Source organism: Cygnus olor, chromosome 7, assembly GCF_009769625.2.
Source record: "Cygnus olor isolate bCygOlo1 chromosome 7, bCygOlo1.pri.v2, whole genome shotgun sequence".
Lineage (NCBI taxonomy): Eukaryota > Metazoa > Chordata > Aves > Anseriformes > Anatidae > Cygnus > Cygnus olor.
Genome location: NC_049175.1, coordinates 21,227,491 through 21,253,653, shown reverse-complemented (window position 1 = coordinate 21,253,653; position 26,163 = coordinate 21,227,491). Strand labels below are relative to the sequence as shown.

The 26,163-nt window shown below is 37.1% G+C and overlaps 2 protein-coding genes across 3 annotated transcripts in view; one reads left to right on the top strand and one right to left on the bottom strand.

Moving 5' to 3' along the window:
* Window positions 1–20: 20 nt before the first annotated feature.
* On the bottom strand, window positions 21–26,120 carry RBP4 (retinol binding protein 4). Of its 2 annotated transcripts, XM_040563608.1 has the most exons (6): window positions 25,976–26,120; window positions 7,229–7,364; window positions 6,468–6,604; window positions 6,202–6,308; window positions 4,668–4,880; window positions 21–486 (listed from the first exon to the last, which is right to left on the bottom strand). In XM_040563608.1, the coding sequence occupies exons 2-6, from the start codon at window positions 7,355–7,357 to the stop codon at window positions 473–475; spliced, it is 600 nt and encodes a 199-aa protein (XP_040419542.1). In that variant the 5' UTR covers window positions 7,358–7,364; window positions 25,976–26,120; the 3' UTR covers window positions 21–472. The 2 variants fall into 2 exon arrangements, with proteins under 2 accessions (XP_040419542.1, XP_040419541.1); XM_040563607.1 differs by lacking the exon at window positions 25,976–26,120 and having other exon boundaries at window positions 7,229–8,183.
* PDE6C (phosphodiesterase 6C) overlaps window positions 20,783–26,163 on the top strand; it is a 32,118-nt gene continuing 26,737 nt past the window's right edge. The window contains exon 1 of the mRNA XM_040563609.1: window positions 20,783–21,262. Coding sequence (XP_040419543.1) covers window positions 20,783–21,262 — 480 coding nt within the window. The remainder of the gene's footprint in view (window positions 21,263–26,163) is intronic.

Sequence of the window (26,163 nt, the reverse complement as noted above, 5' to 3'; positions counted from 1 at the left end):
TCATTCCTCCTTTCTAAAATGCTATTGGAAAAGATTTCCAGTATTTCCTAGAAAAAAAGATGACATCATACTTGAAAAGAAAGTAAGTTTTAGAAAGCAAATACACACACATATATATATTCCAATTAAAACACTATTAGTCAGAAATTGAAACCGATAACAAAAAAGATTAAATTCTTAATTATTGACATCTGTCAGCAATTTAAAATAGTGCATTATGATAATGGTTTATTAATAAAACCAATGTCTACATATGTACAGATGTGCATACAGACAATTTGCATCCCCCGTAATTCAAGTTTATTAAAATGTTTCATTGGTTTATTAACAGGATGAGCTATGCAGCTCAGATAAATATATTCAAAATCTAAATGAAGCCATCTAAAGGCTTTTCAAAAGAGCACCTGATCAACGTATTAACTTTACATCCATGGTGCTGTCACGTGGTTTACTTCCATATTTTTGGATCTCCTTAAGAGCAAAATCCTGTAACACACAAAAAACCAAAATTTAGTTTTTAATCCATATTAGACAAAACTATAATATACACAATTTCACCAAACTTAAAATGAATACATATTTAATTTCTTTTAATATGTTTTTAAGTCCAGTAGTCTGTTGCTTGTAATGATATGCCATTACTTAGCTCTGCACTTTATAAGAATTTTCAACTCAAAACAGGAATTTATCCAATCTGTTACACCTGTCCTGAGCATTTTAATACTTTCACAAGCAAGGCATTGAACAGATAACTGGTAGAAGTGTTATTTATGTACTTAAGCTTCAAAGTATTTTCAATTTAAAAATTACTAATTTAAGTACGTCTTTCAACAAAATTAGAATCTCCTGACCTCCAAAACTTCTAATGGCAATAGTAAATTAGCTGAATTTATTACTTTTTAGCTGAAAATACTGCTCTTTAATTCAGAATTTTTGCTTCTAATAAATGCTAAACTGCAGATTTAGCTTTAAATTCTACTAATATCAAGCTCTAAAAGCTTGCTCTAAAAGTAGCCACACTGTGATATCCACTCCCACGTTGCGTAACTTAAAAGCAACTGTGCTATATACTCTGAGAGACTGTATCAGTGTATACAGCACAGCCGGATGTATATTTGGAAGGGAGCTACCACCTGAAATGCAAGATCAGTTATAACAACAACAACAAAAAAATCCTATGTTTCTCTTTTGCCTAAAAGAGACAGTATACAAAGAACAAATATATATATATATATATATATTTTCCATCAAGGTAAGGTTTATACATCTATTAGTCTTTTGGGGGTGAATTTAGTATAGTATAAATTTAAAAAGTTGTGGATAGATCAACGGAAAAAAATATTTAGCTTCAAGACATAGGCAGAGTATGCGCAATCAGAAACAGATACAAGCCTATTCTTGCAGTATCTATTAACTTCAATCAGAATTTTACCGCAATAACAGCTGAATGCAGGCTGGTGCAGATAATTGAAGTTGGCTCTTTTTGCTAATAATTCTGCAGCTCTTAATAGCAGAATTAAAACTAAAGTAGCAAGGCTTATGCTTAATTTCATGAGGAATTAAGTGATTTTTGTGAGTTTCTAATATAAAGCTTTTAATAATCTTTTGTCAATTTAGCTTGCAGTCATTCTCTCATTTCCAAATGTATTTGATATTCAGGAACTCAGCTTAATGGTACCAGATAATTCAGAATCAACTAACAAAATGGTAATTACGGGTCTTGATCACAGTAATGGAAGAATGCAAATTGCTTGCTCTAAGTTTCATTTACAAATGCTGCAGACAACATTAGAGACCAGACTACCATTTTTCATTTGCAAACAGTATTGGACTCAAATGGTTTTATCAGACACAGCACTCAACACCTAACATCTGAATAATATAAATGAGGGTAGGAGACAAGAGAACAGCACTCAGTGGAACTTGGTAGATTTGATATTTCTGTAAAAAAATGGAGGCAACAAGATCAAGTTTTAAATTAAGGTTAGTTAGGAACGTAAAAGAGTATTTGGGGCTTAACTTTCAAAAAACATTCTGAGCTTTTAAATTACCCTATTGGATCTATATTCTGTGAAAAATACAAGCATTCTATTATATGAAAGTTCTGAGATATTTAAAAAGATGTAGCACAAATTACGAATAAATTAATAAACTCATTTTTTCTTTTTTTTGGTTTATACTTTCTTGCAAGGATTGACAATGCATTTATTGCCTTGTGAGCCTCATACAACTTAGAAATAACAGAAACACAGATTCTACAGTGTTGAATCAGACTGGTACTCAGACTAGCCCAATGTCCTGATTTTACAGTTGGATAGTAAAAAAAACTTTCTCTGGTTTGACAAAAATGCAAGGAACCACCATAACACACCTCTCACAGTTAAAGCACAAGAGCTGTATATCTACACTTGATCTTAGATTTAATGCAAAAACCTCCCTAACATCTCTAATCATCTCATTATTTTGTTTTCTCATCTTCAGAAATTTTAATTTTTTCCATACTTCATTTGAAGAGCAGTGAGTGTAGTATTCAAAACAAGAAAGTATCATCAATTTATATAATAACATTGTTTATTTTCTATTCTATACTTCATGCAATCGAACACATCATTAACTTTCTGATTGCTGCAGCAAATGAATCAGAATTTTAATTATGTTGTCTGCTGCATCATACAGATGTCTTTCCTGAACACACAGGTCAGAACTCAACAGCATATGAGTGGTTAAAATTTTTCCTGTGAAGCTTTATTACCAAGTACTAAACAAAAGCCAATTTCATTTGCATCTGTGATTTCTCTTAAACCTGTTTTAAATACTGTTATGTTGCCTCCAAATTCTCATTCAAGAAAAATTTTTTATTTTTATTGTTGTCAGGCACTTTTTCCAGGTCACTAATGAGTATACTGGCCACCAACCACCTTAGCAGATCTTTTAGGCACCCTGTTATCAGGATACTTACTTTACAACGTGGCTATATATTTACTCCCTGTTTATAGATCAGATGAACAGGTAATAAAGACACAAGACCTGACTACTCATCTGTTCTGACTTTCTTTATAGTGCACCAAAGTTCCTTCAGTCAATCCCAGTTTATTCCAACATGTTGTTTAGAAAATCCTTTTATCTTGATTTACAGATTTCAGTGATGAAGACCATGGAACAGCTCTTGATAAATAGTTCCAAAGGTTAATGAACTTTGGAGTTAAACAAATGGCTATTTATTTCTGCTCTGAATGTGTCCAGTTTAAAGTTCCATCCATTTTATTTTATTATTCCTATGTTTGCAAGTCCTTTACTATCCAATTCTCACTGCTTGTGTGGGCAAGCATAGACTTTGCTCAGGTCAGTCTTCAACCTCTCCTGATGAGAAAACGATCAAGCTTTTTGAAATATTCACTAGGGGACACATTTTGCAAACTCAATCATTTTCTCTGCTTTTCTTTAAAATTTCTAATTAATCCTCAGTACCCGTCACAGTTACACAAGACATATTGAGTGGACCTATGCCAAGCACAGTATTCTCATATGAGTCTGTAAATTCATCTTTGACACCCCTGATTTATGCACTCAAGAATCACGCTAACTGTTTTGGCCATAGCATTGTATTGGGAGTTCACATTCCACTGATTCACCAGTCAAGTATTCTGTAAATATCTTGTTTTCCAGAATGCAAAGATAGGAGTGGGGGAAAACTGCCATTTTCTTTGCCCTAAATATTCTGATCTGTCTTCTTCATAATTTACTATTTCCCACTCCATGTGTAATCTTTATCAGTAAATATACTATGTTTTCTTCCAGATCACTGATTAAACTAGCATAAGTAGTCACTTGGCCTTTTCTAATATATTTTTGAACTTTCTGTGCTGCACTCTACTGGCATAATTTGCTGGATGGACTAAAAACAACTTGAGTCTTTCTCCCCCTGTCCCCACCTCTTGAACACTTCTGTTGTGCTGGAAATGTGCACATGGCAAATGTAGCCCCACAGCTTCTCTGCAGTTTTTCAGACCCAAAAGTAGGACGCAAAGATAAGCCATAGAGGAGCTGAGCAGAAGTGAGCTAATCTGTATCCCTCCTTGTGTTGCAAGTTCCGCTTGATTATATAACTCAAGATAGGGTCATACCTCTAGCATGAGGGATATGTCCCTCTTCCATAACCCTTTGTGAAATGGTTAGCACGAGGACCTGTGAGAAATGGACACCCTCCGCTGATACAAAGTCTGCATCTGTATCCATTCCAAAAATTCTGATTTCCTTTAAAAGCCTTTTGTGAATAATTTTCAAAGAATTTTTTGAAAACACATTCTATTTCTTTCACCAACGCTTTTTAAGGAAGGCAAAGAATTCTGATTAAAGAGAGAGAATTTCTCTTTACAGCAGCAGTGAAGTTTATCCTTACTATGTTTACTCATATTACATTGATTTAATTGTTTTACAACTTTCTCTAATTATTGTTTCAGCTGATGCGATACACCACATAAAAAGCTATACACCTTCGCTCTCCTTCAGATAAGAGAAGTAAAAGTAGAAGTGAACTTACTACAAGCTCCAGTTTTCAAAAGACAATATTACAGCCACTTCATGCATTTGCTATTTAATGAGCAACAGACTTCAAGTGCTTTTCTCAGTAAATCCTGAAATAAAATTGTTCAAAAAAAAATTCTTACCATTATGAACGATAACTCTGTATTTTCTGTCCAAGCAGAGGTCTATCTGCCTTTGTCTGACAATTTTCTGTGCCTCTGGAGGCAATCCCTTGGGGTCCCGGGAGAACACAAAGGAATAGCTATCAGCACAAGTGCCATCTTCATTTAGCTGGCGGCAGGAATAATGAAGAGCGTATGTATCATAATCTGTGTCCACTACCCAGTGATCATCATCTGGAAGAAACCATAGCAAAGAAGCAAAGGAGTTACAGAGACACAAGTAAAATCTAATAAATCAATAGAGATCTATAAAGATCACGGTCATATATAGAGTTAATACAATAACTTCTTTTTTTTTTTAAATAAGCATATATATTAGGGACAGTGATGGAGAGAAAAGAAAGGTTGGCACCACTGCTTCTCCTCTAACATGGGCATAGAACAAGAGCAGCATGAGGAAGTACTAGTAAACATCTTGTAAATCTATGCCTGAAAATCATTACAAAATATGGCACCAAACAAAAAAAATAGAACTACGTATTAGAGGAGCTACTGTTAACACTAAGATTTTCTTATTTTAACCAAACAAAGGGTACAGTCAGAAATAGTTAAAAAAAAAAAAAAAAAAGAGCTCTTGGTCATGCCAGTCATGCCAGATTACTCAAAAGTCATCACTATTTTCTTTCCAGGGGTGTTACTTAAATCATATTTTTAAGGAAAAAGATTAATGCAGTTGTCAGTTGAATTCAGTTATCTTCCCTGTCTCTCCTGTGGGTGGGGACCACAGTTTTTAGGAAGATAGAGCTCCAGGTCAGCAAGTAATCTGCAGTATCCATGAAAACTTCATTAATCAGCATGTTGTGAGGAGATTCAGCAACAATTCAAGAGAAATTGGCATCCAAATCATTCTTTATAACTGCTTTTGGAGAGAATGAGGTTTCAATCACTTCCAAATTCTACCTGCTTTTCTTGGAAACAATGCATGGAAATGTCTTGAGCTACAAGTGACTGAATGTCTACTTGGCTCAATAAACTAATTTTGCATAGGGTGTGAGAAATGACAGGAAAGGAAAATATGAATATATATATATATATACCGGATCATATTTGTTTCTTAGAACAGATAAATCCCTACATTTACAGATACCAGATTAAGCAAAAGAATAGTTGCAAAATTCTCTTCCCTGCTGGACCAAGTCTGATGTTAGACTTTGCAGAGAACAGAGGAATCTAGTAACTGAGTTCTGAACTAAAGCAATACTTAAAATACTTTATTTCTTCTGAACAGTGACCTTAGATTATATTGCTTGGTAACAAACAAAAGAAACACAAAGATATACAGAGGTCTGGTCTTCAGTTTTTTAAACAAAATCAGACAGCTGTCCCATCCAAAAAGTAGTGATTACCTTGTTCATGTTAAGACTTTGCTGTATTATAATTATTAGATGTTTTAAGTGTTTAAGAAATTCAGCACTACTTTTTTCTTCCCAAGCATGGACATTCAACATAACTAGGCTCCCAATTAGCTCTGCATCTTCTATAGCTAAGTACTCACTTCCTTTCTGCAGAAAAGAGGCAACTCCCCAGTACTTCATCTTGAACTTGGCAGGATCCTCAGTGTCAGTGAAAGAGCCAATCATATCAGCACAGACATCCCAGTTACTGCAGTCAGGGGGAAAGAAAACATCACATTCAAACCTAACAGCACAGATTTGGTGAGACTGTGTGACTGCCACAGGGATAGAAGGTAGGATTGGAGCACAAGCAAGCAAAGTGGAAACTTAGTGGAATGGAACAAAAGGAAGACTGCAAAAAACTTACTTGAAGAGTCTGACTCTGCCCTTTGCAGTGGCACTCATCTGTCCATTTTCATCTACAGTAAACTGGGCTACCACGTTGTCCTGCAGGAACAGCCCCTCAGGATCTTTTTTTGCCATGGCATACCAGGTGCCGCTGTACTGCAAGGAAATGAGAAAGGCTGCAGTTAGCCCTAGAAGTATGGAAAATATTACAAACAGACATTACAAATTAGGGTAGGGTGACAAAGGGAAGGACATGAAGATCTTTGACACCATGCCTTAAAGTTGTACCTAAAAAACAAATTTAGGTCTTCAACATCTAGCATGCCCTAGTGCAGACAAAAGAAAGAATTGACTTTTTTTTTTTAATTTTTTATTTTTTGTATTTACCGTTCTGCTGTATTGAGAACAGAAAATTTGGTGGGAGTAGGATAACAACTGGCAGATCTTGACATCTACATATAAATATGTTTTTCCTTTGTAATGTTGCCTGAAAACACCAGGCATTTTTCATAAAAACAATGGAGTCACTACAGTCCTTTTCCATTTAGACCATATAGTTTGAGAGCAGCCTGCTTAACCTACATTTCTGCAATATTCCTGTATTGGTTGCATCAGGATCCACCACTGTAGAGGTGTGGGCAACATCACACACTTCTGCTGTTTCTCAGCATTGCAATCCGTAACTTTGAGTAAAAATGTGACCACACAGTGCCAGATGTTGTAGCCTGGGAAGGGCAGCTAGGCAAGACATCACAGATCTAGAAGAGAAAGAAGTTTTACCCTGTTCTTGTCGAAGTTCTCCTTGACTTTGAAGCTGCTCACCCGGCAGTCCCGCTCTGCCATGCTGCTGCCCAGAAAGGTGAGTGCCAGCAGCAGCAAACAGGGCAGAGCTTTCCTGGTGTAGGCCATCCTATCCCTGCAGCAACAGCAAGAGACAAAGAACAGCATCAGAAATGGGCTCCATCAGACACCTGGGGAAGGGAGGAGGGTTGCCCTGACACGTCCCCAGGGCATTGTGCAGTTTTCCCTGATGCAGGCAAGATGCCCAGTTCCCCCCAGCCCACTGCAGCAGGGTCCCTTACAGTCAGTGCCAGTCCCTGCAGCCTCTCAAGATCTGTGTGTTGGGGGCAGTGGCCAGGCCACCCAGACAGAGAATGCTTTATGTAGTCCTGGGGCTTTCGCAATCCCCTGAGGAACAAAGCCAGAGTTGGAGGGGGAGCAGGGAGGCGGACTGATGCATGCTGCAGTCTGGGGCCCCTTCACAATGGCCCCTTGCATAATACCCATGGGCTCAGGTGGTCTTTGACCTTTACCTGCAGCCAAGCGAGTGGGTGCTAGGATCGAATGCCTCTCTGGTTTTCCTAACCCAAAGGCAGAGCTCACAATGGGGGGAAGGCGTGTGCACGTGTGTGGGTAGAACAATGGGAAGGAAAGGCACCCCACCTTTTCACAGCAGGGGAGCCAGCCGCCTCCACCTTCTCTGCCATTTTACACACTGCGGTCCAAAGTACTTCTTGCCCAATGTGCCACTTACAAGGTGCAGGCTTGTTTCCTCCACCTCCTCCCCAAATTCCTTTCCTCTCTTCCCCCAGTAACCAGTGGCAAACATCATACAAGTTTATGCTATCATCTCTGAAAGCCTCTTCAGATCCTCACTACAGGTTCTCTCCTGCATCCCAAAGGATGGCTCTGGTGCCCAAAACTACCTCTCAGGAGAAGGAGCTGGGGCCCTGCAAAACCTCAAGAAGGCAGAAGAACACACTTGTGTGGCCCTGCAAATACCTGAGAGCATGTACACACCACATCTGGTCCTTTTGGCATCAATTATAAATCAGAGCTTCCAGAATTTCTATTTTGTTTTTTGGCAAACTGTTTTCAGTTATATAAACCATTACTGTTTTCTCCTGTCCAGGCAAGTTTTCTGCCTGTCAGTCAATATTTGTTCTATAGTTTCAACATCTTTAGGAAGCATTAGAGAAAACCTGTTAATTATTTTCTAGATATGTAATCAGAGTAGGGTAAGAATGATCGTTACCAAGAGAACTCATTCACCTACTTATTTCACCTCCCAGTTTTCCGAAGAGTAAAGGCAGAAGCCTGTTAGTTGAAGGGTTTGTGTTCATCACTTTCAGAATTAAATAAAAATATAATTCAAATATGGAGATATTGATGAAGCATAAAAATATTTCAATAGTGGGTGTACAGAAATAAAACAGTTTATTCAGCATGGTCTTTCCAGGAAATGTGTTTCACCTTTCTGTTCCTTTTATATATTAAAAAATAAATAAATAAACTTTCTACTGTTGCTGCCCTTTACAATCTTTTTCATATGTAATGCACACAGTGGCACAGACTGCTTGGTTTATGCTATTCTTTCTTTTCTGCTTTGCATTGGAACCTTTTTGCATAGAGAGTACTATGTTTTTGTTCACTTTCTCAAACATAAAATGCTCTGGGCTGTTAAAGTCTGTTCTGAAGCCTTTGATTCCCTGGATATCATCAGACACTTTATATTATATTTAATGTTAAACTGTTAAACTTTTTTTTTTTTTTTTTTTTTTGAGTAAAAAAACCTATTTAACAAAAGTAACCAGAAAAATTCAGTGGATATTAATTGTCTTAAAACTTTCAACAGTAGTCTTTCAAAAAGCCAGTATTTCCATTCTTTAAATGAGATTTCAAGTTTGCTAATTTCCACACAGACTGAGGAGCAACAGAAATCTATATCCTGCTAGTGACTTTTAAAACCTTGCGCCAGCATCTGGCAATGGTGATGCCAGTTATATATACAGATCTTTACACAACTTTTACAAAACACACACTAGTGTTAATATATGAATTCATCATATTTACAAGATCAAAATCAACATGGATTTTCTTCATTCAGTCTCACATGACTGAAAGATTATGGCTTTATTTTAAACTTTAAATTTCTTACTGTCTTTAATGCCAAAGAAAACATTTCTCTCTTTATTCTCTGATAATTTGTGAAACATTATTATTTCTCTTACTTTTGTCCTCTTCAAAAATCTGTATACAGATTTATATTCCCAGAGAGGTTCTTTCAGGATCAAATCTATTCCTAAAAAGTTTTGTTGATAACATAATTATCCATGAAAAATGTATGGCAGAGGTTTTCAAAGGTGTCTATGGTCACACATCCAAATTAATCAAAATCTGATGAGATTTGGCAACCTCTGAAAATCTAGGTCACTAGTCCCATTAAACTTATAACATGTTGTCCTCAACAGCTTTACAGAGAGGAGACCAATCCAAGTTTCACCAAAATGAAAATTTACTTCTGTTAATTTTTTATAAAATCAGTTCTATATATATATAAGAGCCATTTCAGTCTCTTAAATTAATCTGAGGTCATCAACAATAATAAATCAAAATAATTGTATTTTGCATTAGCCATGGCACAGCATTTCTTTAACTGCGTGCCTCCAATGACCTCTGCAATGTTTGGCAGCTCATCTGGTGGAGGTGCCTGGCAAAGACTTAGCAATTATAACTTATAATTCATTCAGTTCCTCAGGCCTGGGGTCCTTACAAACTCTGGGCAATGCCAGAGAAAACTTTTATTTTGAACTGCTGTCGTCGTGGATTTGTGGCAGTGCAGTCACATCGGTATTTCCAAGTCAGATTTCAACAACTGCAGAAGAGGACCTGGGCAAGTCAGTAGGATTTGAGGTCATATTGGAAATGTCTGGCTCTCTGCCTCTTCTGGTTTGCCTGTATTTCCAACTCTGCCTAGCTGTGACACAGTTTACATTGATGAAGTCCTTTCACAAATGCTTGTAAAGCACTTTGGTTCAATGAGACAAGCTTTCTAGGCAAAAAGTCTCCTCTGCTAAGCCAGTTACATCTGGATCGGTAGTGTAGTGGAGGAAGGAGGGGAGGCTGCTGGCAGACTAGCATTGTTATGGCAATTCAAGGGTGAATTTTTTCTCAGTCCTAACAGATGCAGCTATGCCAGCTAAACTCATATGTAAACTCATAAACAGTGTAAACTTTGCCTCAGTTAATAATCATTTGGATTGAGCTGGGCTATGGGCTCGGTTGAGAAATGGTGCCAGCGAGTGATCCTCATCCAGATCTTTGGAACCAGGATATATCCTTTGCAGATTTCTACTTCTCAGGCAAACAGAGAGGAGCAGAATTTGGGCAAGGGTTTCAATTGAATCTGAGACCAACGTGCAGAGATCAAGTAAATGGCATCAAATGATTGATGGGTTCTGGGAAAGCTTAGACAATTAAATTTAAAAGATTAATTAAAATATCAATAACATAAGCATAGAAATAGCCTCTAATGTAAATCATAAATTAACAAAGCTTGTGCTAAGTTGCCAACTTGATAAATTTCATATATGACTTTCCATTCCAACATTTGAAACTGGCAGCATATTTTGAATATTACAGAAAGTTTTAAAAAGTGGGTATGTATTTCTTAAAACTATTTAATTGAGGAGGAAAGAAGCCTTCTACCTTTGCCAGAAAGGGTTAGCTTCTGGCAGTGATTTTGCATTTAAATTATTCTTTTACATTAATAGCTTGTAAAATTCTGTAATATTTTCCATTAGGAATAGTGACAGAAAATATGCAGGAAAAGGTGAGATTTTCAGAGCAAATGGCAGAAAAAAGCTTTCATTGTAGGACCTATTTTAGTTTCACTTATAATTGCATAATAAAAAGGAAGGAGCGAGAGTCAAATTACCATTTAAAACATTTTTAATGCTGAAACGTTGAAGCTTTAAATATTAAAAGAACTAGATTTTTATTTATGGTCACAAGAGTAGGTCTAGCTCTTAGGAGAAAGCTGACTCAAAGAACTGGTAAGAGGAAATGGAGCATCCATTTCCAGCCAGACTGTGCACCAATTGAGAGGCTTCTTGCTGTCTTTGCATGGTTATTTATTTATGGAGTGCCATTCACAAACACGGGTATCCATTAAACTCTTAGAGGCAGATTTTGCAGGGGAACGACTGAGTGCTGTGTGCACAGAGCAGTGGATCCGAGCAGAGCCCCAGCCATGTGGAACCAGGCGCTTACGAACAAAGGACAACAAATGGTGTGAGCTGAGCCAAGGAGCTCCGTGTACTTTGCAAGGGACAGCTATGTACACTGTCACCATCACAACTGTTCCCCTTGGTGGCAGTCTGAGTACAGAGGTCAAGGACAGCATTAAACTGAAAATACCGGTCTTTGCACCATGCCAGCCTGTGCGCTGCATGTTTTTGTAATTTAATGACATGACACTCTGCTTGAAGGAGTATATTCACACTGGACTCTTTATAAAAAAAAAATAAATTAAGCAAACCTAGTTTAAAGTGGCAACTTTATTCTCTTCACCAAACATTTGTAGGGATCATGATTCTGAACTGAAGTGTTTTTCTAGATGTACTACCAAAATGAAAATAAACTTGAAACAAAGATGTAAAGACATCTCTGCCAACAGGCTGGCCAAGCTAGTGGGGAGAGCTTTAACCCGTGAGTGACAGGGCAGGGGATGACACCCAACAAACAAGTGAGCCTTGAAATCAAATAGAAAAATCAAAATTCAAGTGTATGCACATAAATAAAGGGATGCATATAGGACATTGTCATGGGGGGAGCTCTCAGACCTCCTCTGGGAAATCAGCATGACCAGGCACCTCTCTTACATACCTGTACGCTAACACATGTGGCATGGGGAGCAAGCAGAAGTTGGAGGTGTCGTGAGGTAGCTGACACAGCTGGAGTGCTGGATACAGGCTCTGAAGGAATGACAGGCCAGGGTGGCAAAGAGGGTGAATCACCCTTTATGTGAGAAAGCAGTGGGGCTGGACAGAGCTCTGCCTTGGGATGGATGATGAGCCAGGTAGGATTAGGGAGTGCATTGACTATAACCTTCTGACACAGATGATTGAGGAAGCAATGAGGGGAAACACTGCTGAACCTGATTCTTATGTACAAGGTAGAAATGGTTGGAGATGTGAAGGTCGAGGGCAGCCTTGGCTGCAGTGAAAATGAGATGGCGGGGTTCAGGTTCCTGAGAAGAGGGAGCAAGATGGATAACAACCCTAGGTATCAGGAGGACAGATTTTGGCCTATTCAGGACCAAAGTTCAGGGCCAACTTTGAAGATGACAGAACTGTGCGGAGTGGGTGGTACACCAGGGGGTCGTGCTGCCATTCAGAGGGATCTCCACAGGCTGGAGGAATGGGCCAGCAGAAATCTCATGAAGTTCAGCAAAAGAAAATGCAAAGTCCTACACCTGGGGAGGAAAAACCCCATGCACCAGAATGGACTGGAGTCTGACCACCTAGAAAGCAGCTTTGCAGAGGACCAAGTGGTCCTGGTAGACAAGAAGTTGAATGTGAACCAGTAAAACGCCTTTGTAGCAAACACCAACAGCCTCCTGGGTTGCATTTGGAAGAGTGTTGGCTCTTTAGTCAGCACTGGTGAGAGACATCACATAGCATGTCCCATAGTATGTCCACACAGGTCCCATGAGTCCATAAAGTCTGGTTATTACCTTTTATTACAGCTGATGAAAGAGGGGGGAAGATGCAGATGCCTGTGCAGATAGACAAGGCTGCTTCTGAATTGGCTGAAGGGGTGCTTTTTGCTACTGCCCATTTAGCATACTACTTCTGCAGCACGCCAAGTTCATACCACCCAGAATCAAAGAAGGAAGCAAGTTTGAGACTCACTTTTGTATGTTCATTTTGTTAGCAAGCTTCAGAGAACCCACAAAAGCAAATTACAAAACAAAATTAAAACAATAACAACAAAACCCAGAACTTACAAAAGTCAGCATCTCTGCTTGTTTAATCTATGTTCAGACATAGATCCATGAATACACTGAGTTATGATAAAAAGCTAGCTTCTTATTTTCTCTAATAAGTTTTGATTGAGATGAATTTAAAGCAGGTCTAATTATGCTCAAATTGGAATTACAAAATCATAGAAATTCTCTGTGAAATAAGCCTTTATAGCTAATGGCACCACTCTGTCTGAGACTAATGAACCCTCCTAGACCTAACGTGCTCCTAGACAACACTGTCCTGCAGGGACAACGTAAATCCTTGCTCATGTGTCTTTAAAGAGCTTAGGGGAGAACCCAGATCTGAAGAGATGGATATTAATCCCCAGTGTACTGGACAGCTTTCAGGTTGGGGAACTACAAGCCAGCAGCTGTATTTTTCTTGTCATTTCAATTACTCTTAACTTTCTGCTCCAAATATTTTATAGAGTAAGTGCATGCCTGGTGTAAACAGCAGGTACATTTAACTCTGGAAGCAGGTGCCTTTCAATGATGATTAGCTGGGATGTTTAATAGTTTTTGGCATATGGTTGCAGCCTTGTATGTTTGTGAAAGCATTTTGGAGCACTCAGAGTGACAGGCAAAATTGTTTCGCTCAGAGGGAAAAGAAAACAAAAAATATCTGGCTGCTATATGTAATCATACAATAAACAGTGTAACACACCAAAAGCTTCCATATGAGTTACATCTGCTTTTGAGCGGGTTTACTGTCATTAAGCTACACGTGGCTTGTCCTTCACACAGACGAGGGGGATGGCATACAGTGGGTAAACCCTGTATCCAGTGCTGCTTTCTGACAGGTGGAAAAGCAGCTGCTCAGAGAATGGAGCTGGTGATTGGCGTGCAAAGTGTGGGAAACCTCTCAAAGTCAGCTCTTTCACCTCTATTAACCATTTCAAAGCCTCTATTTTACAATATTTTTCAGTAAACTAATCTAAATTAATCCAAGCTCTGCACTTTACAAATATTACTCATAGCATGTAATTGTGGCATAGCACCTACAGTGTAATTATTATGATCTGAGTCCTTTTCAGGGGCTGTCCGCCCAAAACTTTAGGATGGCATTTACTGTAACAAACAGTTCAAGTTGAAACATGAAACAGTAACCAACAGCAACTGACAGTCATCAGTAAATGCCAAAAAAAAAAAAAAAAAGAGAGAGAGAGAGAAAGAAAGAAAAATCAAGGATCAGCTTCTTCTGATTATCCTTTTTGTTTTTCCTGCCTTACAAATAATTTCTATAAAGTAACACTTTGCATAAGCAGGAAGGTATTTAGTGGGAGATACTGTCCAGAGGACTGCCCAAGGAAGAGTGCAAAAGAGCAATTCAGAGGAGAATTTTCGGAAAACATTTTCTTGGCAATAGATAGAAATATGTTATCAATAATTACATCTCTTTTTAATACGTTGTCATAGCTCTGTTTTATTAGAAGGTTTCTTCACAGTGGAAGCTTTGCAATTTTTTATCTACTAGCTACCTACTTATGACATTACTTTGAGCAGATCAGTAAGAAATAAAAGTGAGATTTTGTTATATTTAATCTAAAATAATAGAATCATAGAATAGCTCAGGTTGGAAGGGACCTTAAAGATCACCTGATTCCAACCCCATTGCCATTGGCAGGGACACCACCCCCTAGGTCAGGTTGCCCAGGGCCCCATCCAACCTGGCCTTGAACACCTCCAGGGATGGGGCATCTACAGCCCCTGGGGGCAACCTGCCCAGCAGCCCACCACCCTCGTGGTGAAGAATCTCCTCCCAACACTGAATCTAAATCTCCCCTCCCCCAGTTTAAAACTGTTCCCCCTAGTCCTATCACATGTAAATTGTACTATACTATCTCATAGCTCATAATCGTAATATCTCATATCTCATAATTGTACTATATTATCTCATCTATGTTAGTTGTAATATATTATCTCAGCTTCTAGATTGAGATTTATTACATGTTTAAATGCTTTTTAGATTAGAGAAATCAACATAAAATTTACATGCTAAGAGAGGAAAGGAAAGCATTAGATTTAAATAGGAAAAATTAATGCAATTTCTCTGCAAAATATGACTCCTTTTTGATATGGTCCAAGAACTTACAGCAAGTTGTCAGCTGAGTCTTATAAGATCAGAATTGTTTGTTATTACAAAACTCTCAGACACCCCACAGAACATTAATAAAATATGTATTAACAATTAAAAAAAAAAAAAAAAGAATACCTCTATGAACATTTCTGTATGCACAAAAGTTTCCTAAGCCTTCCCCACATACATGCTAATCATCTGCTGCAATATTCCTGTAAGATGCATGCAAATATTAACCCCATTTTACTGGTGGGAAACAGTAATAAAAAATGGTCAGGTAATCTAACATCATCAAGAAATAAATCAAGAGTGGATGAGATGAAGATTAAAAGGCTTCTGTCCTTTGCACAGTCTGTATACTAAAATTCATGCCAAGCTACCAAGAAACCCATCATGGTCAAAGCTACGGTGCATCTGGCAGCCCAGGCTCACTCCTCCATGCTAGACTGACTGTTTACTTTATGAACTCTCCCCTAGAGGTTAAAATTTCTGTTGACCACTTGTTTCATGAAACCCCAAAGATAATCTTTGATAGTTTTAAGGGATCATGAAAACTTGCAGTCATACAGAAAAAGCAGTTAACTTACTATTTTTAGTATTTGCATTTTTAAGATTACTTTTTCAATTAGAAAATTATTTTAAAAGAAACACAAAAGTTGAAATTCTTTATAAACATCCCCAAAAATACCATATCCATGATACCAAAACATATCAGTGCCAGAGAACTGGCTGCATTAGTGACACACAGTACTGGTTGTAAATATCTATAAAAGCCATTCTCACAGCCTAGCCTTTTAGAAAAAATAATTGTATTTCTGAACAATTATTTTTTCTACATCCAGACAGTGGACACAAAACCATCCACACAAAAGCCATGCAATTGAAATAAACACATTTGATCTATATTTCTTCTGAAAATCATAACTGAATGAACCACAATAACTGCTGTCAAGATGGACAGATACACTGAGACACAAACACTAAGCTGAACTGGGAAACCTTATAAATACCTTTGACATTTATGTGCTGCTGGATTCTATTTAAATAACCACGTCTGTCAGTTATCCTTCTTAGGAATTTCCATGTATCACAAGGGATCAGCAATGGTCTACTACTAAGAACTATTCCATAAATAGTTCTGATTTCTGTAGTGACTACGAACATAAAAGGAAAATGACATCACAATGTACACCACAGAGTACAAATGTTTCCAATACTCTCTGAAATTAAAACAATTTGAAAAATATAGCACCATGTTCATCCTGTTTTTAAATCAAACCACGTTACCATGAACAAGGAACAAAGCCAAAAATGTATTAGTTTTGCCTTTAAAAATTCAGTGAAAATGATTGTGCAAGGTTAGCTTCCAGTGGTAAACCTCCATGTGTATAATGGAGCCTAAATTAAAATGTATTTTCTTAAAAGGAGATCTTATTGACAATTACTAAGAGGGATGATAGCAAAGCCATATTCAGAAGACCTTAATTCTGGAAACATGAAATAATTTTTGGTATACTTTATGATAAACTTAAATATAAATATGAATCTGCATTACTAAATATAAAATAGTGCAGAAAATGAGAATAGAATTGGAATAGAAATATATGCCTTATTCCAGCACAGAAAATTTAAACATATTAGAATGATAGATCTCCAAACTGATCTAATTTACAAAATTCATTAAAGTACTAACATGAGTAAAACCAACCAACCAACCAAACAAAAAATCACCAATACAAATACAGTATATTTTCCTAACTCTAAAGTTAGGACTTCCATAAAAGTTATAAAACCAAACTGTTTTAACTTTTATTGAATCACTTCAACTTCTTGGTTTGCCTTATTATTCAGTTAATAAATATATACATAGAGTTCAGGATGAAACATAACATGACTAGTATAGCAATTATTGAAAAAAGCCAACTTAAACATCTTTCAGACAAACTTCATAAAGGACTTCTATTGATTTCTGATGCTTCTTTCACAACCACTTAACAGCAAGAGTGCAATTCTAAGAGTGAATCTTAATTAAGAGAAAAAATGAATTATTTGATTATTTAAGAATGATTATAGGACAACTCAGACAAATATGAAATTACTACATAGCATAATTTATCATTCATAAAAACCACTGGTCATAATGAAGATATGGTGGAATCATGATAAGCAGTTTATGTGTCCTTTCATATTGAAGAAAATGGGCACATATGATAATAAAATTGCTAGATACCTTACAGAAACTTACAAAAATCTTAACTTTTACAAAACCAGGAAAACCAATACAAGTACTTTTTAAACTAGATGAAAATATTTGTGTGCATTTGTGTCTATTTGAGTACATGCCATTTCATAACACAAAGAAATAGGATTTAAGTCACGGTTAATTCAAGAATCTGTTAGCCAACAGAAAATATCACGAACAAATCAGTGTGGTTTGAAGCAGAATGACAATATCATGCTGAACCTGTAATTTTGGGAATCTAACTGAAACAGTACATAAAACGCATTATTAATCAAACGTATATAATTATGCAACTCTACAGAAGTTTCCAGGGAAGTTTCCAGAGTGCTGTGAATGTACCTCGGCTGACACTGTCTCTGGTTCAGATCATAGTCCAAGCCATTGTGTGTTACTAACATGGTCAAATTAAAGATGAATTATGAGGGAGTTTCTAATGAAGACCCATGTTATTGTGAAATATTTGGGACGTCATTTTATGTACAAAAATGGTAACATTAGAGGTCAGGAGGAATCCTTGAATTTTTAATTTTATTTTTATTTTTTGTGGCAGAAAGTGTCCTTGCGAAAGTCTATGAAATGGAATTTTCACTGCTAAAAATTTGTTTTGTTTGAAAATCTAACAATGTTCATTCACCACTACCTATAATATGTTATTTCTTAAATTCTTTATTTATAGCTAAATAGTAAGCCCATATCCTTATTCATTGATACTTTTATTAAAGGGTAAAAGATAACAGGCTTATAAAAGTTCCATCAAATGCTCATGCCTTATGATTCTCAAGAACATTACATGTTCTTAGCCTCAGCAAGAAGTAGGAAAATTAGATGTGACCAGAACTAAAATATATTACTACAAACTGACTTTCTTTCCTGTACCCATGGAACTCTCGAGGGCTATTTCCCCTCTTTTAAATAAACTTATTAGAATCATAGAATGGTTCAGGTGGAAGGAACCCTAACCTAGCTCCTTCCAATCCCCTGCCGTGGGCAGGGACACCTTCCACTAGATCAGGCTGCTCAAAGTCCCCTCCAACTTGGCCATGAACACTTAAACAATTGAATACTTATTAGTGACAAATGAAACAGACCTAAAGCCATAAAACCAAATAAAACCAAATAAAAATACAACCGTAAAACAACAAAAAAACAAATTCAAAAACAATAACAATAACAAAACAAACAAAAAGCAGTGTAACTAACTGTCAGCTTGCTTCTCTTCACTTCTTACTTTTCCCCCCATAGAGTGACAGGTTGCTCTATTTCACAGAATTAATGTAATCACAATATAAAAGAACGACAAACATTTGTAAAGTTGGTTTCACTCAAGTTATAAAGATGAATGTGTAAATCTTATACATAACATCATTTCATAGAATGTTTTAGCTGGACACGAGACAGACCATTTATATAGCCCTTCTAGTTAATAAACTACTATGTAAAAGTCAGTAAGACAATATGACAGAACAAGCAATGAAACACCAGTTGCTCATTTTGATCATTTTTAGATATGTTGATAAAAAAATGGATGTTGACACACTTGTGGCCCCAGCAGAATGACAAAGTTTTACTTTGATAGAGACCCTTTGCAAATTAGGAATTGCCAAAGGGCATATGGTCTATTGTCCTTATACCAAGAATCTCCTGCTCTTTTTAATCAATATGGATGCCACAAACAAAACCAAGATGAATTGTATTGCAGCTCTACTACTGTGTTGGTATTTGGATCTGTTCCAGTGAACACAGATCATTTGCTGTCATAGCTGGCACTAAGTTTAAAGTCAGGAAAACACCCCCACGTAGCCATGGGGATGTTCGTCCCTAAAATTCACCACAATATTCATCATTCCTTTTCCATTCACAGAATCACAGAATGGTTTAGGTTGCAAGGGACTTCTGATCCCACATCTCTGCTTAAGCAGGGCCATGTAGAGCAGGTTGCCCAGGACCATGTCCAGATGGCTTTTGAGTATCTCCAAGGATGGAGACTCCAAAACACCACTGGGCAATCTCTTCCATCAACTCAGTTGCCTTCATGGTAAAAAAGAGTTTCCAGATGTTCAGATGGAACCTCCTGTGGTTCACTTTGGGCCCATTGCCTCTTGGCACCACCGAAAAGATCCTGACTTCATCTTCTTTGCACTCCCCCTTTACGGAAAATTCATGCGAGTCATCATGAACTCCCAAAGGTAAGAAACTTTAAATGTGTTACAAAGCTATGACCAGCCTCAAGGTTCCCTCTTTGCATGGAATCTGTCAGTTATTACAATTTTTATGCTATTTAATAGAGCAGAGATCTCCCACTTTTTCCTGAAGAAGGCACAAGAAGAAACTACATTACTTGCAGGACCCTGTCTGGTCATTTATACTTTATTTATACTAAGAATTTGACTGGCTTTTGAACTTAATTTTGTATTCAAGCCATTTTTTAATTTTTTTTCTTTTATTTAGAATATATCTATTCTTGAAAAAAGTTTCATATAAGCCATATCTGTCTGTGCTGAGTCAAATTCTGGTTCTTTACTAGAGCAAGCTCAGACTGTTTTAAGGTCTTTAGGATTTCACCCATTTTATGCATGTATAGCTTGTTAGTTATCTACTTTTAGCAATATAATTTCAATCGTCTCTTGACTTACTGAAGGAAAACTGAATTTTGCAATTAAAAAAAAAACTGTAACATTCTGTTTTCCTCCCTTTAAGCACTTCACACAAATACACGTGTACATGTCAGCCCACGTGTATGATGTGGGCTAAGTATCTAAGTGGAATTCCTCATATTAAGTTGCAATGGAAAATTGTGTGTATAGTACAATATATATACTATGAATGAAGGAGAGAACTTTTATGTATACATATCTACACCTCAGTCAATTTTAAAAGGTCTAAGAACTCATTGGTTTTTTACAAATACTAAAATGACTCCCTTAGGATTTATGAGCTAAGAATGCTTAGGGGTTTAGTGTCCTGACATCTCTTTAATTAGCAGTCTCCAAGATCTCACACTAAGAAGACGCTAAGCCAGTGCCTTCTGTCATATCTCAAGAGTTTCAGAAGGCTTGGAAGTCACAGAGGAAGCAGAATGTACTATGCCTGATAGCTATACAGTATGTACAAAGTACCATTTTCATACTAGTACCTAACTTCTTGTTACCACTCCTGCTTTGATGGTGATGAAGTTCTGAAAGAAATCCTAAGAACAATCCAGCCAAAATGGGTGAGGTAAATAAAGATGCTGTTGAAAAATACTTGGAGAACAATCCCCAGTTTGCCAAGGAGTATTTCGACAGAAAAATGAGGGCAGAAGTGCTGGGAAGTATCTTTAAAGTGAGCCCTGGAGATGTGAAGGAAGGAGTCAGCTTCAAAGACATGTCCCGTCTGGAGGAGTGTAACATACTTTTTGAGCTACTAACAGAAATCCAGGATGAAGCAGGCACTATGGAAAAGATAGTGCACAAAGCCCTGCAAAGGTTGGCACAGCTGCTGGCAGCTGATCGGTGTAGCATGTTTATTTGTCGTTCCCGAAATGGTATTCCAGAGGTAGCTACCAGGCTTCTCAATGTCACTCCAACTTCCACTTTTGAGGAGAATTTGGTGAATCCAGACAATGAGACTGTTTTTCCTTTGGACATCGGGATAGCGGGATGGGTTGCTCATACCAAGAAGTTTTTTAATATACCTGATGTGAAAAAGGTAAGTGAGTGACTTCTCTTGGGGAATGGGATTCCGTGCATGCACTTAGCTTCCTTCCTGCACAGGGCTTGTGGTTTGGAATCACTCTTCAAAAACATCTCAGAGACAGAAATCCAGACCAAAACCATGAGAAAGCCAACAGAAGAATATGTTTAAAATCCAGTAGAATTGCATCATGTAGCCTAGTGAGATAGTTCCATTATCCTTGCATAATAACTGAAATATAATTTGCTGTAATAAGGAAGGAGAACATTAGATTAATAGAGACCAATGTATACTTGTGTTTCTATTGAACCAGGCAGGCTCCTATTCTGTTTTCCAGTACAGGCTTGCAAGTACTATCCCTTGTCAAATTCAGTTGAGTGTATAGCAGCACAGAATAAGTAATTTGTGGTTTTCATAATGAAAGTGCTTCCTTCTAAGGGGGTGAATGAACCCAAATGAAGATGATGTCAACATGTATGTCCAGTTTCACATCTATCTTTGAATTTAAAGTAGCTTCAAATTTAGTGTATGTCCAGATCCAGAGTTTTATTCAGAGCCATTTATGGAAGAAGATTAATGAGTCAGAGCTGCTCTGGCATTTTCAAAGTTCTTGTTGAATTTGCACAGAATCACCTTCTTTAAAATGTTGATAGGGGTTATTACAAATATTACATGAAAATAATGTGAGTGACCTAACACAAATTAAACATGCGTGCATAAGAACTGCTTTAGAAACTGCTTTGAAATACAGAGGGAAACAAAAAGGTGCTTTGATTGTTGTATTTTTTTTTTAAAAACAGCTAACCTTCAACTCTTTTAATCTTACGTGGAGAAGCTCAGCAAAATCAAATGGTGCTAAGATAATTAGACCAGGTGATATCTGTCTTCTCAATATTTCCTGTACCGTCAATTTAAAATTCTAGGGCATTTTAGAGATAGAAACCACCTCAGTGTCCTAAGCTCAATGTAAGCAATAATGTCTTTATACAGTATAGTTATTTATGTTTTCCTGGAAGTTAACAAAAAGTAATGTATTTTATCATGTTAAAAGTTGGCAGACGAAGAAATAAAGGACTACTTTTAAAGCTTAACCCCAAGCAAAAATGTAAACCTATGGGAACAGAACATTCCACTATATAGTAAACTACCTCTGATGTAAGTAGGAATCGTGGAAGCAAACAGTAAAAAGACTGATATGAGAAAACAAATCGCTTGATTTTTAACTGACCACTGAGACACCTTCTTCAGTGGCTGTTGTTCTGACAAGAAGCATATGACTTACTGCCTCTTACCACCACGTGGGAAGATTGGAGGATAATCCTTTTAAATTCATAAGGCTGATTACATGAGAAAGATCAGGCGGATCAAGCAAGATGTGCCTTTTATCAGACACTGCACTGCTTCTTAATATCATTATGTGAGGGGTGCCCAGGGCAGGGCTGCCCAAATATTTCTGTGCTTGAAGCAGGACTTGTTCAAAATTTTGTGATAAATGTAATTTGATTATCTTTAAGAGTACCTCTCTGTCTATCCAGTACTGCTAGGTATATGTTTTACATGCATAAATTAATGTCTGCTGAATTCAGCTATTGTTCGGTTACTCTAAGATCATTTTTACTTTGGCATCCATTTATTTATTTAGGATTAATGAGGTCCATGCCACTAGGTCACACTTAAAAACACAGTTAAATCATGAAGCCATCCATCCACATTGATAACTAAATGTCATCAAAACTCCCAGAGACTTCTCTGGGACCAAGGTTTGTTATTTGAAAATAACCACGAAGGTCTCAAAATTGACAGCATTTCCACCCTACTTGTAAAAATAAAAAATAAAAACAAATAAAATTCAGTGTCCAAATCCATACTTTCTACACAGGCAAAGCTCCCACTACTGTCACCAGAATTTTATCTCCATAAGGAATCCAGAAGTGCAACTTTAGTCAGTAATATTTAAGGAATATAACCAGTCCATGGCAGAAAAAAACAGACAGCCACTGAGGCCTTTATCACACTTTCTTGGAAAAGATTATTATTTGTCAAATCAGTTTGTTTGCAGTTCAGTCAAACTAGATCGTCTGCTACCCAAATTCTGACAAGCAGATTTAAGTCAGAGAGGAGTTTTGCCCCTAATGTCTTGTCAGAATATAAAATGCACAATGAATAATTCTAGAAGCCTGCAGTGCTTTAAGGATGTCATGTCTAACCACTCTCTATTGTTGACAGAATCCATATCCAGACAGCATTGCATTTTAAAGTCTTAAATACATGACAACACTGACAAACCCACAGTGAGACATCGTCATGCTTCAATCACCACCCCTGTATAACAAGAGGGAATGTAATATAAGGTCACAACAGCAATCAATCTTTGAAAAAAAACATAAGACCCCACTTCTAGTGCCTGGTAGCCAGTTCTTTAGGGATTATCTCCATCAACCTGGAAAAGTACCAATAAATGTGAGGAAGCTCCTCATCCTGACTAATGCTTCAGAAAAGAAAAGCAGAGGAAAAGATACAGACCTTCCATAATTAACTTAGTAGCAAGACCAGTCTCTCCCCACAAGATTACAGACCTGTTGACTGCAAGAGCTAATAGTGTTTAATCCAGGATTTAACAGCAGTGAAATATGGGAGGCCAGGAAAGACCACTGCCCTGATGGTTGGCCTCACATTGTTCCCAGGGCCTAGCAGAGTATGCTACTTAAATATTGCATGGTAAATTGATAGACTGCATAAGATTTGGTATGTCCGCTATTATCCTTTAATTATTAACTGATAACATTGACAAAATGATAAAAAAGAGATTACCTTACATCTTGTCCTAAGGTATTATTTCCAAATAAAACTAAGAACTAGTTAGACAAGGAACATGACTTCCAAGGAATTGAAATCTCACAGTCTCAGCTTGTAAGAGCCAACAATGAAGACAATAATATATTTGCTTTAATCCACCACGCATTTAAACTATTGCATTATTGCTTCTAATTCAGATTTATGTGAAGACAAAGATGTTCCTAAAGATTGGAATCTCAAGAAATAATTTTCCTTATTATAGTAGAGAAAAAAAATCAAGTGGTGGGAAAAAAAATTAAAAAAAAAATTAGAAGGCTTTAGGATTAATTCCACGAAGGGACCTATATGTGGAGAGATTCTGCTATTTCCAACTCGAATTAAGCAGCCAGAGCAATGGTTATTGTGGCACCTAGTGTAACTACTGGAAATCTGTGATACAAACCATCTTAAATGCTCCTTCAAATTGTGAGCGCCTGCATTATCCCTTTGTAAACTGATCCAGCCTCAGTTTGCATGAGCCTTTTTCTGGGAGCTCTACTTCTCTATAATTAAAAGGTGGGAGAGACTTTCATGCCAGGCCTGTCTGAACTGACAGGAGTTTCATGTTCATGGGAACACGTGAATCCCTAGACTTCAGGCCGCCTGAGCCTGGAACCAAGACAGAGACACTCCATCCCTCCTCTTATTTTTACAGTTTGGTGTAGATTCAAGTTAAAGACAATTTGAAAAAGGAAAAGAAGAGAGCAAAAGGAAGTGTGGTGTTGCAGTTCAGTGCTTTGAACTCCCACGTGGCAGTGAGTAGGCCTGGACATGGAGCTGTTGTCCAGCTCCTGGGTGTAAACAGGCATTCTGGTAACACACAGCAGTGGCCCTGGGATCAGGCAATGATCTTCGACTCCATCCTAAGATAAGAAGAGGTTGATGGAATCAGGCACATCCACGTTGAAAATATAGAGCACTGGAAAAGCACAGGAGAGAGCAAGCCAGCAAATGACACAACTGGTTGACCTGAACATGGCAGAGGGAAAGGATTATGGAGGAAGAAGGCAGAAGAATGGGAATCACTTTGTGGTGGAGCTGGTAGCATGGCAGTCTCTTGCTAATGAGATTCTTGGTTCTTAACTCATCTTCTGCTAGGCCCCTAGCAACGCAATCTTGGAGGAGAACCCCAAGTATCCAACACACTGATGTTAAATAAGGCTCCAAAGGCCAGAAGACAATTGTGAAATTAACTTTAGATGAAAATTCTTCAGAAACAAATTCAAAACTCTTAAGATTAGAAAAAATGAGGGCAAAGATACACAATGCTACAGAAGTACTGCTTTACTAAATGTTTGGAAAGCAGTGAGATTTGAATGAAACAAACCCAAGAAAAAGTAAACATAGGGAAAAAATGGAGAGGTAGCTTTTTACCTAGGAAGAACTTGCATTGTACATGTAAATATCTGTTCCTCCATTTTATATTGTCATCTTGATAATAAACAGATTGTTATTATAACAGAGAAATAGATTTCCATTTTTTTCCAGTTAATATTTGCTATATTGAGTACAAATATATGACAAAGATTTAGTCAACTTTCAAGAAAGTATTTTAACATAAGAATAAGTTTATATTAATCATGCCCTCCAGGAAACAAACAAACCAACCCCAAATAGCTTTCATTCTTATCTTTAATTAAATTGTGTTAAAAGAGGAAAACTCTCAAAATGGAAGGAAAAATGAATATTAAAAATTACAATGAAAAGTTTCCCTTCAGCCTTATTTTCCTGTTATATATGAAAAAACGACTTAAAACAATGTAATACAGATTGATTTTGAAAAAGTTGCAAAATATCCACTACCCACGGCCAGAAAACAGAAAAGCATTGAGAAGTGACATGACTGAAGTTTAACCCCCAAATGCTCTTAAATATATACTAATTTCTACTTACTTTCATCTTCAAAACTCTAATGATCTTGAAGATATCAAAGTCAATTTGTTCTGTAAGCTACATGTAAAAATGCAGCTGTCTTACATCCCTGACAAAACATGATTTTTTTGAATGTTTTCTAATGAATGGCCAAATCATTTAACTAATTGATTTGGAATCAGAACTATATTTTCATAGCTGATGTTAAA

What these genes read in the sequence shown, in the direction of transcription:
- RBP4 (XM_040563607.1), bottom strand. Translation starts at nt 7,396, where the DNA reads ATGCTGTTCTTTGTCTCTTGCTGTTGCTGCAGGGATAGGATGGCCTAC. An exon ending in GGCAGAGTCAGACTCTTCAA is followed by an intron (nt 6,309 to 6,467) that starts GTAAGTTTTTTG and finishes CCCTGACTGCAG; the next exon opens with TAACTGGGATGTCTGTGCTG. An exon ending in CTCTTTTCTGCAGAAAGGAA is followed by an intron (nt 4,881 to 6,201) that starts GTGAGTACTTAG and finishes GGTTTCTTCCAG; the next exon opens with ATGATGATCACTGGGTAGTG.